The following is a 14,962-nucleotide window of genomic DNA, read 5'->3' on the forward strand; positions in this document are numbered from 1 at the left end:
TTTTACCCATTGTTTCTACTCACTGTTGCTTTTTACATTTTACTCTTCTTGTGAGTTCAGTTTACTTCTGAAACCCATCCTTAAATGTCTTTTTAACAAGGATGACTAAACAGTGACCTCTGTCTTTGTCTTGCTGCTGCTGCTAAGTTGGTTCAATCAAAATGCCTTTATTTTGCCCTGCATTTTGAGTGGTAATTTAGCTGTATTGTTTCTGTTTTGGGTATCTTTTTACTGTAAAATAAAATACATACCAAAAAAAAAAAGTATACCTTGGTGAACTATTATTATTATTATGAGGCAAACCCTCTTATAACCACCACTCATGTATTTGCCACCCATGTTTATATTTTTATTTGGTCTGCTTGGGACTCTTGCAACACTCAGGGTAATTTTCTCAAATGTGTCTGTACTTTACAGTTCTCTTTCATTTTGTCTACTCTGTTTAATCTATTTTTATTGTATTTTTTCAACTGTGCCATCTACTGCATTAGTTTTCATAAGTTTCTAGTTTTTTCTATGGTTCTGTGTGGTTTTACAGATATTTTCCTTTCCTGTTGTCTTTTATCTTTTACAACATTACCGGTGTTTTCTAGATTGTTATTCTAGTGTCTGAAGCGATCTTCCTGTTTTATTTACACAGCATAGTAGCTCACTGATCTGTAGCTTTGAGACATTCCAGGGCTCTACTTGTTTGGATCCTGAGGCAGCCGAGCTGTGGGGATTCCTCTGGTTCTCTTGTGTTTCCTAGAGCATCGCCACACGGGGCTGGAGTCTGCACTTTCCCGTCCTCAGTTCAGTCCAGTCAGTTCAGTTCAGTCGCTCAGTCGTGTCTGACTCTTCGTGACCCCATGGACTGCAGTGCGCCAGGCCTTCCTGTCCATCGCCAACTCCCAGAGTTTACTCAAAGTTATGTCCATTGAGTCAGTGATGCCATCCAGTCATCTCATCCTCTGTCGTCCCCTTCTCCTCCCACTTTCAATCTTTCCCAGCATCAGGGTCTTTTCTAATGAGTCAGTTCTTTGCATCAGGTGGACAAAGTATTGGAGGTTCAGCTGCAGCATCAGTCCTTCCAATGAAAAGTCAGGACTGATTTCCTTTAGGATGCACTGGTTGGATCTCCTTGCAGTCCAAGGGATTCTCAAGAGTCTTCTCCAACACTACAGTTCAAAAGCATCAGTTCTTCAGCACTCAGCTTTCTTTATGGTCCAACTCTCACATGACCACTGGAAAAACCATAGCCTTGACTAGACAGACCCTTGTTGGCAAAGTAATGTCTCTGTTTTTTAATATGCTGTCTAGGTTGGTCATAACTTTCCTTCCAAGGAAATTTCATGGCTGCAGTCACCATCTGCAGTGATTTTGGAGCCAAAAAATAAAGTCTGACACTGTTTCCACTGTTTCCCCATCTATTTGCCATGAAGTGATGGGACCAGATGCCATGATCTTCGTTTTCTGAATGTTGAGCTTTAAGCCAACTTTTTTACTCTCCTCTTTTGCTTTCATCAAGAGGCTTTTTAGTTCCTCTTCACTTTCTGCAATAAGGGTGGTGTCATCTGCATATCTGAGGTGATTGATATTTCTCCTGGCAATCTTGATTCCAGCTTGTGCTTCTTCCAGTCCAGCGTTTCTCATGATGTACTCTGCATAGAAGTTAAATAAGCAGGGTGACAACATACAGCCTTGATGTACTCCTTTTCCTATTTGGAACCAGTCTGTTGTTCCATGTCCAGTTCTAACTGCTGCTTCTTGACCTGCATACAGATTCCTCAGGAGGCAGGTCAGGTGGTCCAGTATTCTCATCTCTTTCAGAATTTTCCACAGTTTATTGTGATCCACACAGTCAAAGGCTTTGGCATAATCAGTAAAGCAGAAATAGATGTTTTTTTGGAACTCTCTTGCTTTTTCAGGGATCCAACGGATGTTGGCAATTTGATGTCTGGTTCTTCTGCATTTCTAAATCCATCTTGAACATCTGGAAGTTCTCGGTTCATGTACTGTTGAAGCCTGGCTTGGAGAATTTTGAGCATTACTTTGCTAGCCTGTGAGATGAGTGCAGTTGTATATGAGTTTGAACATTGTTTGGCATTGCCTTTCTTTGGGATTGGAATGAAAACTGACCTTTTCCAGTCCTGTGGTCACTGCTGAGTTTTCCAAATTTGCTGGCTTGTTGAGTGCAGTACTTTCACAGCATCATCTTTCAGGATTTGAAATAGCTCAACTGGAATTCCATCACCTCCACTAGCTTTGTTCGTAGTGATGCTTTCTAAGGCCCACTTGACTTCACATTCCAGGATGTCTGACTCTGGGTGAGTGATCACACCATCGTGGTTATCTGGGTCATGAAGATCTTTTTGGTATAGTTCTTCTGTGTATTCTTGCCACCTCTTCTTAATATCTTCTGCTTCTGTTAGGTCCATACCATTTCTGTCCTTTATCGAGCCCATCTTTGCATGAAATGTTCCCTTGGTATCTCTGATTGTCTTGAAGAGATCTCTAGTCTTTCCCATTCTGTTGTTTTCCTCTATTTCTTTACACTGGTCACAGAGGAAGGCTTTCTTATCTCTCCTTGCTATTCTTTGGAACTGGACATTCAAATGGATACATCTTTCCTTTTCTCCTTTGCTTTTTTGCTTCTCTTCTTTTCACAGCTATTTGTAAGGCCTTCTCAGACAACCATTTTGTCTTTTTGCATTTCTTTTTCTTGGGGATGGTCTTGATTCCTGCCTCCTGTACAATGTCATCAACCTCTGTGCATAGTTCTTCAGGCACTCTGTCTATCATATCTAATCCCTTGAATCTATTTCCCATTCTAGGGGGAAAGAATAAATATAGGTCCCAAATCTATAAGAAGCACAAGCCTCGGGATTTCAGCAGAAGAACACTTATTTGTTTGTTTTTAAACCTAGGGCTCAGACAGAAACAAACCTGTGCTGCTGGATGAGTTTATTTTTTCTAGACTTTGCTTTCACTGAGGTTTAAGCTTTCTTAAATTCCAGGGTTTACACAGGAGTGGCAATTGCAGTCCATCTCATCTGAGCCCACGGCCTCCTCTTTTGTCCGAACGAAAGTGCTGAAGTTCAGGCTTCTGACTGTGGAGGTCTGGAACGCCGCCCATCCCTCTCTTTGCTGCTGCAGCCCTCCTCCTGTGCTGCCCTTGGCCCTCGGCACCCGCTCCGTGGCTGGCACCGGGGCTTCCCGTGTCTGTCTTGTGAGCAGAGACTTGGAGGATCAGCAATGCAATGTTTCTTCTTGAAAGCGCGACGTTTCTACATACGCTCCTTGTGAGGAGATGCATCGAAATTCAGATAGGAGAAAAGAGCATGGGGGAGTAAGATGTTCTCTGGTAACTGTATATTTAACTCACGAATTTATCTTTTATAAGCAGATAAGATCAAGATAAAACATTGGCAAATAAAGACTAGGCAGGATTTCATCTAGTGTTTATTGAGAAGCACCTGAGAATCTTACAGTTGAGTCCCTGTTTGGATTCTTCCTTAGAAGGAAGCCAGTCCTTTGCCCAGTGTCATCTGACCCTTCTCTCAGGCACAATGAAGCCTCCTTGATCAGCTGTTATTTAAACCCTGCACTGCTCCGTGTTATGTGCCAGGGTGGTGCACACTGCTTGGCATTCTCATGTCAGTTAAATTCTCCTGCACAGTCTAACCCTGCAGTAGCTTTCATACTGATGTTGCTTGTAAAGTAGCGTGAACTTAAATGCTAGATAGGCTGATTGCCTGTCTCCTTGAGAAAAATGTTAATTTTTGAGTAAATAAACAGTAATCTTAATACAGTTTAGCTGTACTATCCTAGCCTTTTTATAAAATAGTTCACAACATATTACCTTGAAATCTTTTTGCCCCTACCAGAAATGTTCCCCTATCACATTTCATCAGTTTAATTTCTGGGCATAGTGATTTGAAAGGCATTCAGCATACACTCTGGATAATAAGCACCTTCCTAGGTAGATAAAGACAAATTCAAAAGTAAAATTGGGGCTTTTTTTTTTTTTAACGATGAAAGATAGTCTTAGGAAATTCAGACTGACACATTAGAAGCTTGAACCTGGAGGGAGTAAGACTTCCATTTGGAACAGAGAAAGAGAAAACAGATGCAGAATGGCAAGGGCTATAAATGGCAATGTTTCAAAGTAACAGAGAGACTTAAGAAATGTTTTATCTTTGTTTACTGTTATTCCTCAGGGACTGGAAGTTCTCATTACTTGAGCTTAATTTTTCTGTCTCTTAGAATTTTTATAAAATAAATAATTATCTCAATTATTTATTAGTGTAGACACTACCTACATCCCCCACCCCCTCAAAAATAGCTAAAGTGAATTTTGAAAGAGCTCAGAAATCTAATGAAGAAGATAGAAGAAATACCTTTGAGGGTTTTCGTGGTTCTGAGGTTCCTGTATGTCAAGACCCTGGAGAACTGAGCTACATTATGGCACAGTTCTCGTTGTCAGATAAAGAAGAAAACAGACGTGGAAAGTGGTGGTGGCGCTCAGGTCTTCCCCACGGTAATCATAAGATCCACATGCGTCACACTCATCTTACGTGGAACCGATGAATACCTAGCATTCGTAGAAGAGTGCAGATTTCTGTAACTTTTAAGTTGTAAGATGTAAACATTGTTGCCTACTTAAGACATACATAGTTCCAGAATGGTCTGTAACATCTAACATGGCTTGTTATCATCTAGTCCCTAAGCTGTGACCGGCTCTTGCGACCCCATGAACCGTACCTCACAGGCTCCTCTGTCCGTGGGATTTCCCAGGCAAGAATACTGGAGTGGGTTGCCATTCCCTTCTCCAGAGGATCTGCCCCACCCAGGGATGGAACCCACATTGCCTGCACGGGCAGTCGGATTCTTTACCAGGGAGCCCCCAGAGAAACCCAGATATATACGAATATACGTACTTTGCTGTACACCTGAAACATTGCGGATCAACTGACTTCAGTTTAAAAAGCAATTAATTAAACAGTTGACTGGAATTTGCAAAACAAGAGATAAGATTAAATGATAAATACTCTGACTTAGCAATTTTTACTTGTTTATTTTTGTCAGCTGTATAATGATTTTTGCTTAATATTCCAAAAAGGGCTATTGCATAATAAATAACATATTACCTATTTAATAATATATTGTTGTATAAATATGTATTTATATATATTATATAAATATGTATTTATATATATTATATAAATACCAACAACCTCAGATATATGAGTGATGCCACTCTAATGGCCAGAAGCAAAAAGGATCTAAAGAGCCTCTTGATGAGGGTGAAAGAGGAGAGTGAAAAGGCTGACTTAAAACTCAACATTCAAACAACTAAGATCATAGCATCCGGTCCCATTACTTCCTGGCAAATAGAAGGGGAAAAAGTGGAAGTAGTGATAGATTTTCCAAAATCACTGCAGCTAGTGATTGCAGTCATGAAATTAGAAGATACTTGCTTCTTGGAAGGAAAGCTATGACAAATCTAGACAGCATATTAAAAAGGAAAGATGTCACTTTGCTGACAAAGGTCCATCCAGTCCAAGCTGTGGTTTTCCCAGTAGTCATGTGCAGATGTTAGAGCTGGACCATAAAGAAGACTGAGTGCCAGAGAATTGATGCTTCTGGAGAAGACTCTTCACAGTCCCTTGGACAGCAAGGAGATCAAGCCAATCAATCCTAAAGGACATCAACCCTGAATTTTCATTGGAAGAACAGATGCTGAAGCTGAAACTCCAATACTTTGACCAGCTGACGCAAAGAGCTGAGTCATCAGAAAAGACCCTGATGCTGGGAAAGGTTGAAGGCAGGAGGAGAAGGGTGTAACAGAGGATGAGATGGCTGGATGGCATCACCAATGCAGTGGACATGAACTTGGGCAAACTCCAGGAGATAGTGAGGGACAGGGAGGTCTGGCGTGCTGCAGTCCTTGGAGTTGCAGAGAGTCGGACATGAATGAGCGACTGAACAACGAAAACTGTCAATAGAAACACTATGTATTTATTTTTATGAAGTTGGGGTTTTTTTAAAAAGTAATTTTGTAGTATTTGTTTTTTAATAATTCAGTGAAAAGGTGAATGCCTCCTAATGTACACTTTCTTCAGTCTAAGCATATCTAACAAACGGTTTCCAATTATTTATCACTTTCTATGCTCAAATTTGTACGAAATCAGTTTTGTTTAGCTTTAATCTTTCTAGTAGTTTGCTATGAAGTTAGTATTTGGCACTGAAGTGATGATGCAGAGAGATAATGATAATGCCATTTGATGTCTGGTTTATGTTAGCTGTTCTGTGAGATTTTATTCTGCCAGCTAACAAGAAAATTTTCTCCACATCTAAGTATAACTGAATTATTTCTTTTAGTTTCTTGGGGAATAGTAATCTTTCAGTATATGTATTACATAAAAAGAAATGAGTCATAAACCATATAAAATTATACAATTGTTTTTATTTATATGAAATTATTGACCTATATGTATCATAACTAAGTAGTTTCAGTATATTTGCTATCACAGTTTAAATAAATCCATTACAGTCATTGTCTCTGAGCTTACTTGCTCAGCCAATAAAATTGGGAATGGCTATCACTTCTGTATCAGAGCTTCCCAGATGGCTCTATAGTAAACAGTCCGCCCGCAGCGCAGGAGACGCAGGTTTGATCCCTGGGTCAAGAAGAGCCCCTGGAGAAGGAAGTGGCAACCCACCCCAGTATTCTTGCCTGGGAAATCCCATGGACAGAGAACCTGGTGGGCTACAGTCCGTGGGCTTGCAAAGAGTTGGACGTGACTCAACAACTAAACAAGAGCCATTTCCATAATGTTACTAGGATAGTGTTCTTTACATTTAAAATTGGTTAAGTAGGAAGAATTTTTCATGGAACCTTGCTGGTGGTAGAAAAATAGAGTGTAAATTGGAAAACTTTCTCTAAAATAGTTTTGTAATGTATTTTAATGACACCCACGTGTAACCCAGGTAGCAACAGTTAGAACTGGACATGGAACATCAGACTGGTTCCAAATCGGGGAAGGAGTATGTCAAGGCTGTGTACTGTCACCCTGCTTATTTAACCTACATGCAGAGTACATCATGAGAAACGCTGGGCTGGAAGAAACACAAGCTGGAATCAGAATTGCCGGGAGAAATATCAATAACCTCAGATATCATTATGGCAGAAAGTGAAGAACTAAAGAGCCTCTTGATGAAAGTGAAAGAGGAGAGCAAAAAAGTTGGCTTAAAGCTCAACATTCAGAAAACGAAGATCATGGCATCCTGTCCCATCGCTTCATGGCAAATAGATGGGGAAACATTGGAAGCAGTGGCTGACTTTATTTTGGGGGCTACAAAATCACTGCAAATGGTGACTGCAGCCATGAAATTAAAAGACACTTGCTCCTTGGAAGAAAAGTTATGACCAACCTAGGCAGCATATTAAAAAGCAGAGACATTACTTTGCCAACAAAGGTCCATCTAGTCAAAGCTATGGTTTTTCCAGTAGTCATGTATGGATGTGAAAGTTGGACTATAAAGAAAGCTGAGCACCGAAGATTTGATGCTTTTAAACAGAGGTGTTGGAGAAGACTCTTGAGAGTCCCTTGGACTGCAAGGAGATCCAACTGGTCCATCCTAAAGGAACTCAGTCCTGAATATTCATTGGAAGGTCTGATGTTGAAGCTGAAACTCTCAGTACTTTGGCCACCTGATGCAAAGAACTGACTCATTAGAAAAGACCCTGCCGCTGGGAAAGATTGAAGGCAGGAGGAGAGGGGGACGACAGAGGATGAGATGGTTGGATGGCATCACCGACTCAATGGACATGAGTTTGAGTGAACTCCAGGAGTTGGTGATGGACAGGAAGGCCTGCGGAGAAGGCAATGGCAACCCACTCGAGTACTCTTGCCTGGAAGATCCCATGGACGATGGAGCCTGGTGGGCTGCAGTCCATGGGGTGGTAAAGAGTCTGACACGACTGAGTGACTGAACTGAACTGAATTGAAATGCCTTTAAAATTTCAGATGTAGCCAAATGAATGTATATTATTAAAGAAGAATTATTTTCCCCCTATTTAATATATCTGCATAAAAATTCAGATCTTTTTCTTCTTTATTACATTGTGATATGATGCAATTTATTTTCAAGTTGATATATTAAATTAGCCCTTTTCGAAGTAGTACAAAAGAGAAGCAGCTGCCTTTAAGAGACAGCATTCTTTTAGGACATCTCTGTTCATCAGCACTGAGCCCACTGTTGGCAGTGCCAGACTGAAGCATGATGATAAGATCAGAAAGCTTCTTCACACCCTTTTCTGTCTTTGGGTTCCCGTTTTCCCTTCTTAGCATTCGATCTTCCTTTTCCCTTAAGCTTCTCAGTGTTTTTCCAGTCTTGCTGATCTGGAAATAAAGTCATTCACACTAAAAGTTGGGTGTTAGTGGTGAAGAATCGGCCTTCCAGTGTAGGAGACGTAAGAGACATGGGTTCAATCCCTGGGTCGGGAAGATCCCCTGGAGGAGGAAATGGTAACGCACTCCAGTATCCTTGCCTGGAGAATCCCACGGACAGAGGAGCCTGGCGGGCTGTAGTCCACGCAGTCGCAGAGAGTCAGACACGACGGCGTCTGAGCGTATAGCTACGTCCATACAGTGCCCCTTCTAGGGCTTTTTGTCTTCTTACAGGAACAGTTGTAAAAAATCAGTGATTGGAATACATACATGTACAGAAAAGAAGAGGGAATGAATGGCTTCATGGATGGATGGATTAATGAATAATTGCAGGGTTTCAGGGTTTAAAAGGTTTACCCATTGGTCCCGTACCGCTGGGGTGGCCAAAACGTTTGTTTGGATTTTTCCGTAAGAGAGTAACCCAGAAACCTGAACGAGCTTTTTGGCCAGCCCAGTATACAGATGTGTAAACACTGGTTTGTCGCGGTGAGAAGAGTCTGTCAGGTAGATTCTGCCACTACTTTGCCACTGTGGTATATCTTCACATTGCCATGTGGTGTTAACTCTTTTTGTCAGTTTTCATACCAGCTTAAAATTAAATCTCTTTTTGTTTGTTTGATTGTTTGAAGGCTGAAAGAGCATATTCCTTTTGTGGAACCATTGAATACATGGCACCAGATATTGTCAGAGGGGGAGACTCAGGACACGACAAGGTAGGTTCTGTTTTTGACACTTCCTGATGTATCTCCATAAAATGTCTAATAAGAATCCTACTTAGACTTTTACTAGACCCACTCCCACAACAGATGTCTTCAATTGACAAGATCAGGACTGACAATAAAGGTCTTACCAGACCCAGGCCCACAATACAGTCTTAAGATAACAAGTACCTAAGGCCCTGATAAGGCCAGTGAGTGGGGCACTCTCCCTTCGGATCTCTGTGTCAGAGGCTTTCTCTGTCCTTTTTATACTTCAGGAAAACTCTGCTACACACACACATACAAAAAGAACCCTGCTTAGTAACTCAGGCTCTTCTGGTGTTTCCTTTTTTTTCTCTTTCCTTTGCATACACAAGCATATTATGATATCTAGTATTTTGGAAGAAAAAGATCATAGAAAGTTTAAGACATTCTAGATTTCCCTTTTTTTCCAAGTTTTGTTGATGAGGATAATTTTTTTGTTTTAGAGAGTAATACTCTTATTAAGGGAAACCACAAAATCGACTAATTCTTGAAATAATAATTTTTCTGTTATTTCCATTGTGTCATGGCTCGAGCAAAGCATCAGTTGTAACCCTGATTAAAACAAAATCCCTTTGGTTTCATGTGATCTGGCCTTTTAGGACACAGCTGAGCCACAGTGCAGTGCAGAGGGGTCATGGGCGCCCAAGCAGCTCATCCTGTTCCCCCTGGAGTCGTGCAGCTCTGCATTCAGGATGGTCTAAGCTTGTTTTCCTAAGCCCTCTAAGAAAAAGCTTGGTTTTTTTAACTCTCTTCGCTTCCCTTTGAATGTGCAGAGTGAAAACTGTAGATGAGGCATTCTGAGTAGTTTTAAAATCTAGGTCAGATATTTTTTCTTCCTGTAATGGCAACGCACTCCAGCATTTTGCCTGAAAAGTCTCATGGACAGAGGAGCCTGGCAGGCTGCAGTCCAGAGGGTCACAAAGAGTTGGACACGAATAAGTACAAAGTCTTGGATTAAAGGGTACAGATCTGTGAGATTTGTTCCGTTCCTTCGTAACACTTTTGCTTTATTAGTAACATTCTGGATCTCCCCATCTTCCTCATCCCCTTTCAAAATCTCACGTAGACGGTGGGAGTGTCTTAAGGGTGGAGAGTCAGCGGTCACCTTGCTAATGACCAGTCGTGTATGTGAGAGCCCTTACGGGTTCTTCAGGTTTGTGTGGTATTGGCTTTCGTCCACGACTAGGAATCTGATGATGGATCTGTGTTAGTTTATGAGCTCGGTTCATAGCCAGTGTTCTATGGATCCTGACTCAGATGACAGTAAAACTGCTTGTCTAAAGAATAAACAACTGAGATTGGTTTATATGTTATTGTTACATATTTTCTTTAAAATAACTCTGGGCTCACCAACTTTACATCATCTCTCTGAAACCTTGGACCTGAGATTTGGGAGCAGAGAGTTTAAAATTTTAGCTTCAGTTAATTTCTCACTGGTGTCAGCTCATATATTCAGCAGTTATTGAACTTGATTTGCCTAATTGTCAAAGAACTAATTTTCAATATATCAAGATTCTTTGAATTTAGTAAATATATATATAAATTGCTATATGTAAATTAAATATATAATTTGCTATGTTCTCAGTTAACTGGTTTTATAAATTGTTTTCTAAAGTAGACCACATTTTATATTATTTTCAGTCTTTTCATTCCTCCCACAAACTAAAGACTGTTAGATTTACGTGATGTGTCCCATAAGAGGAATTGATTTAGGTGGTTATGTAAAAGTAACTCCTTTTGATGGGTTATTTTTCATTTTCATTCTTTGGCTTTAAAAAATTTCATATTTATCAGAACTGAATAATCAACAAAAATGCTGATTAATACTTTTTTGCCCTATTATCGTAAGTCGATTTTGCTTAGTTAAAATTTTAAAACTTCACTTTTAAGAAAATTTTGAGGGAGACGGAGAGGGCAGATTGGGAGTTTGGGGTTAGCAGATGCAAACTGTCACGTCTAGACTGGATAAAAACAAGGTCCTGCTATATTCAGTACCTGTGGTAGGTCAAAATGGAAAAGAATGTTGAAAAGAGTGTGTGTGTGTGTGTGCGTGTGCGTGCGTGTGTGTGTGTGTATAAAACTGAGTCACTATATAGCTTTATTTGTTCATTTTTCATTTTTTTATAAGATAGTTAATATTCAAGAAAATGAAATGCCTGTTATTCTATAGGCAGTGGACTGGTGGAGCTTAGGTGTTCTAATATATGAATTACTAACGGGAGCATCTCCGTTCACTGTTGATGGCGAGAAGAACTCCCAAGCCGAGATATCTAGGTAAGACCTGACGAAATAAAATAAATGTGTTGTTTTCTCAAAGGACCTGATCAAATTTCTGCAATCTGGCTGATACAAAAAATAATTTTTTTAATGGCGTAGACAAAAATGGGGTAAGCAGTAAATTGCCAATTATATTTCCATAGGATGTAGCTTTATAACCTTTATATCTCTTTATACTTTAGATGCTCAGTTAGACCTTACTTTTCATAGTGTTGTAACTTTGTGTGCTCCAAAGCATTCACCATATTGTCTTAAGAAAAAAAAGTGGAGTTGCTCAGTCATGTCCAACTCTTTGCGACCCCGTGGACTGCAGCCTACCAGGCTCCTCGTCCATGATATTCTCCAGGCAAGAGTACTGGAGTGGGTTGCCATTTCCGTCTCCAGGGGATGGAAGCCGGGTCTCCCACATTGCAGGCAGACGCTTTACCCGCTGAGCCACCTGGGAACACAGCCTGTGCTTACTTGCTGGGCCCTTTTTCCTAGTGTATACATCATGTAAGTTCTTTGTGACCTCAACATAAAGAAACAGGAGTTATTTTTCAGATCATGGATATAAGCCCAGGAGAAACAAATGCCCTGAGATCACCGTCTTGTAGGTCATCATAGCCTTATTCTGTTCCTTTCCCGCAGAGCAGTTAGCACAAGTGCAGCACTGCGTTTTTGTTTGTATTATCTGACGAGTGTGTCTCTCCCACTGGACTGTGAGCTCTGAGAGCCAGGGCAACTCTGGCTTTGGTCCTCACCATGGTGCGCTTGGAGGGCTCACCACGCAGAATTCAGTGAATGTTTTCGGAATTAAATGAGTTAATGAACAAATGAACGAAGCATGATAAAGCAGTATACTGATTACTCGTTATGTTTTTGTCCAGTTTTACTTGAATTTTGTAACTTTGAGAACAGATTTGACATTAACCATTGAGACTTCCACCGACTACCAAGATGGAATAATAGGGACCAGGTTTACTTCTCTTCCTGAAACAGTTTTTCAAATGGGCAAAAATATATGAAACAACAGTATTGAAGACTTTGAACATCCAGCAGTGAAGCCCAGTGAACGCTGAGAGATGGGAAATAAACGAGGTGAGCCCCTTTGACTGCCAAGCTTAGGCCTCAAGAGAGGATGCAGGCTGCATTTCTGGGGGGGAATGGCGTGGAGCTGTGACGGAGGTGATGACTCAGCAAGACAGAAATGACGACTCAGCAAGGCGGAAATGACGACTCAGTAAGGCCAGTGAGGCTGGAGTCCTCAGAGCAGTGCTGGAGAGGAGGAGGCTGCAGAAAGAGAAGTCCGGAGCTCTGTGGGGGGAATCCTTCAAGTATTAGTTAGTTAAGCACTGATAAGGACATGTAGGAGGAAACTACTCAATTTACTAACCTAAGATGCTATTTCTCTCCAAATTGATCTAACAGAGTCAACACAATTAGAATCCCAACAGGCTTTTTTGTTTTTAGTTGAAATTGACAACTTGGGTCTAAATGCATAGGACCTAGAAGAGCCAAATCACCTTTGAATGAGTAGACCAAATTTGATTTGAAGACTTATAAGCTACAGCTACTAAGACGCTGTAGTGTTTATACCAAGGTAGGCAAATCACTGATGAAGTAGAATAGAGAGTCCAGAAATAGAACCACACAAATTTAGGGAACTGATTTTTTCTTTTATGAAGTTCAGTGTCACTTTGGTGAAGAAAAGACAGGTTTTCAACAAATGATGCTGGAACCACTGGCTATTGTATGGGGAAAAATTTTAAATGGATCACAGGCCTAAAAATCCCCAAAATATAAAAACTTCTGAAAGAAAAATTTTTGTGGCCTTGGGTTAGGCAAAGGCACAAAATGTGCAATCTGTAAAAGCAAATATTGATAAATTAGATTTTATCAAAATTAAGAGCTTCTGCTCTTCCAATGAAACTTTCAAGAGGCTGGAAGGACAAACCACAGACTGTGATAGGATTACAAATTATGTCTGTTGATAAAGAACTGGTATCCAGGATACGTAAAGAACTCAAAACTCAAGGGGAAAAAAACCCTCCATTTTTTTAAAAAGGGCAAAAGATTGGAACAGTTCGCCAGAGAAGATATATGAGTAGCAGATGAACACATAAAAAAGTGACCAACGTCATTAAAAAGTGAGCAACATCGTTAAAAAGTGACCAGCATCGTTAAAAAGTGACCAGCATCGTCAGTCTTCTGGGAAATGCAAGTCTAGCCTCCGTGAGGTAGCTCTGTACGCTCCCCGGAATGACTAACAGTAAAGCGACTGACCGTATTAGGGCCTCCAGGGAAAGAGTACCAGCGGGATATACACACACACACATAAGGAGCTAGCTCACCCAGTCACGCCAGCCGAGAGGCCCGCGACCTGCCTCTGGAAGCTGGGGGTCTGCAGGAGCTGCGGCAAGTCTAGCCCAAGCCCGACGGCCTTTGGATGCGCGGAGCCGGTGGTGTGGACCGCAGAAAGCCAGTGTCCCAGGGTGAGCAGGCATGCCAGAAGGGGCCAGACCCTCTTCTCTGCTTTTCTTTCTGTGCAGGCACCTATGTAATTGGCTGCTGCCACCACATTGGGAAGGGGATTCAACTACCAGTCTCACCCAGACACACTTTCTCAGACACACCCAGAGATGATGTTTACTCTCAACCAGTGACCCAGTCAAGTGACACCTGAAGTTAGCCATCACAAGCCCATCCCCATCACCTTGACCGCCATTTGCATCTCCTTAAACTATATTCGCTCTCCAAATAAAGATAATAACAAGATTGTAATTCCACCTAACATAATACAGCTCTACGGCCAACCAGTTAACCCCTTCCCCAGAAGAGAACGTAAAGTCCTTGAGTGGTATGGTGATGTTCGCTCTTCCCTTTGAAATCCCATAACTTAACTACTATAGTATAAATTTAAAATACTTAAATACTGTGGTATAAAGTCAGCGGATCTTACTGTATATATGAAGGAATAAGGCAGGGGAAAAAACAAACATCTGTTTGTACACACACATAGTCATAACAAAACAGAGAAGAAATACTCCTGCCAGTGAAGCCCCCATTTCTGTAACTGGTCACATAGGAACGGGGTCTCTGTCACGATTCCGCAGAGTCTCTGTAACCTGGGGTCATAGCTGGTGTCTGTAACCGCCTTCTGCCACCACCCACTTTGCGTTCCCTCTGCCTTCAGCAAGTTCCTCAGACTGTGGGGTGACCGCAGCCTTCATTCCCAAAGAGCTGGGCCCTTGGTCGTCCTGCCTGCGCTGAGCTGCTGCTGTTTTCAGTGGACCATCAGCAACAGAGGCACGGTGATAGCGACAGAGGCTCCGATGCGCCCCCTGTACCCGGGCGTGCTCTGCCTTGCCCCCCTTGTGGAATAGCAGTCCAGCGCCCCGTGGCAGTAAGGGCCGCTCAGCCCCACCGCTGTCGCAGCTCCTGCTGCCTCTGCTTCAGAGGCAGGAGGAAGTGGCTCGGTGGCCATCTTAACTTCCAGTTCAGTGGAGTCACTGTGAAATCTCTTGG

At 41.6% G+C, this 14,962-nt stretch overlaps 1 protein-coding gene across 4 annotated transcripts in view; it reads left to right on the top strand.

Moving 5' to 3' along the window:
* The window catches only part of RPS6KA5 (ribosomal protein S6 kinase A5), a 123,947-nt gene that overhangs the window by 72,054 nt on the left and 36,931 nt on the right, over positions 1–14,962 (top strand). For 3 of the 4 annotated variants that reach the window (XM_040227464.1, XM_040227463.1, XM_040227465.1), the window contains 2 exons: positions 9,065–9,148; positions 11,349–11,452. In XM_040227464.1, coding sequence (XP_040083398.1) covers positions 9,065–9,148; positions 11,349–11,452 — 188 coding nt within the window. Of the gene's footprint in view, positions 1–9,064; positions 9,149–11,348; positions 11,453–14,962 lie in introns of those variants that run through there. The other variant, XM_040227466.1, reaches the window with a different exon arrangement.

Source organism: Oryx dammah, unplaced genomic scaffold (genome assembly GCF_014754425.2).
Source record: "Oryx dammah isolate SB20612 unplaced genomic scaffold, SCBI_Odam_1.1 HiC_scaffold_26, whole genome shotgun sequence".
Classification (NCBI taxonomy): domain Eukaryota; kingdom Metazoa; phylum Chordata; class Mammalia; order Artiodactyla; family Bovidae; genus Oryx; species Oryx dammah.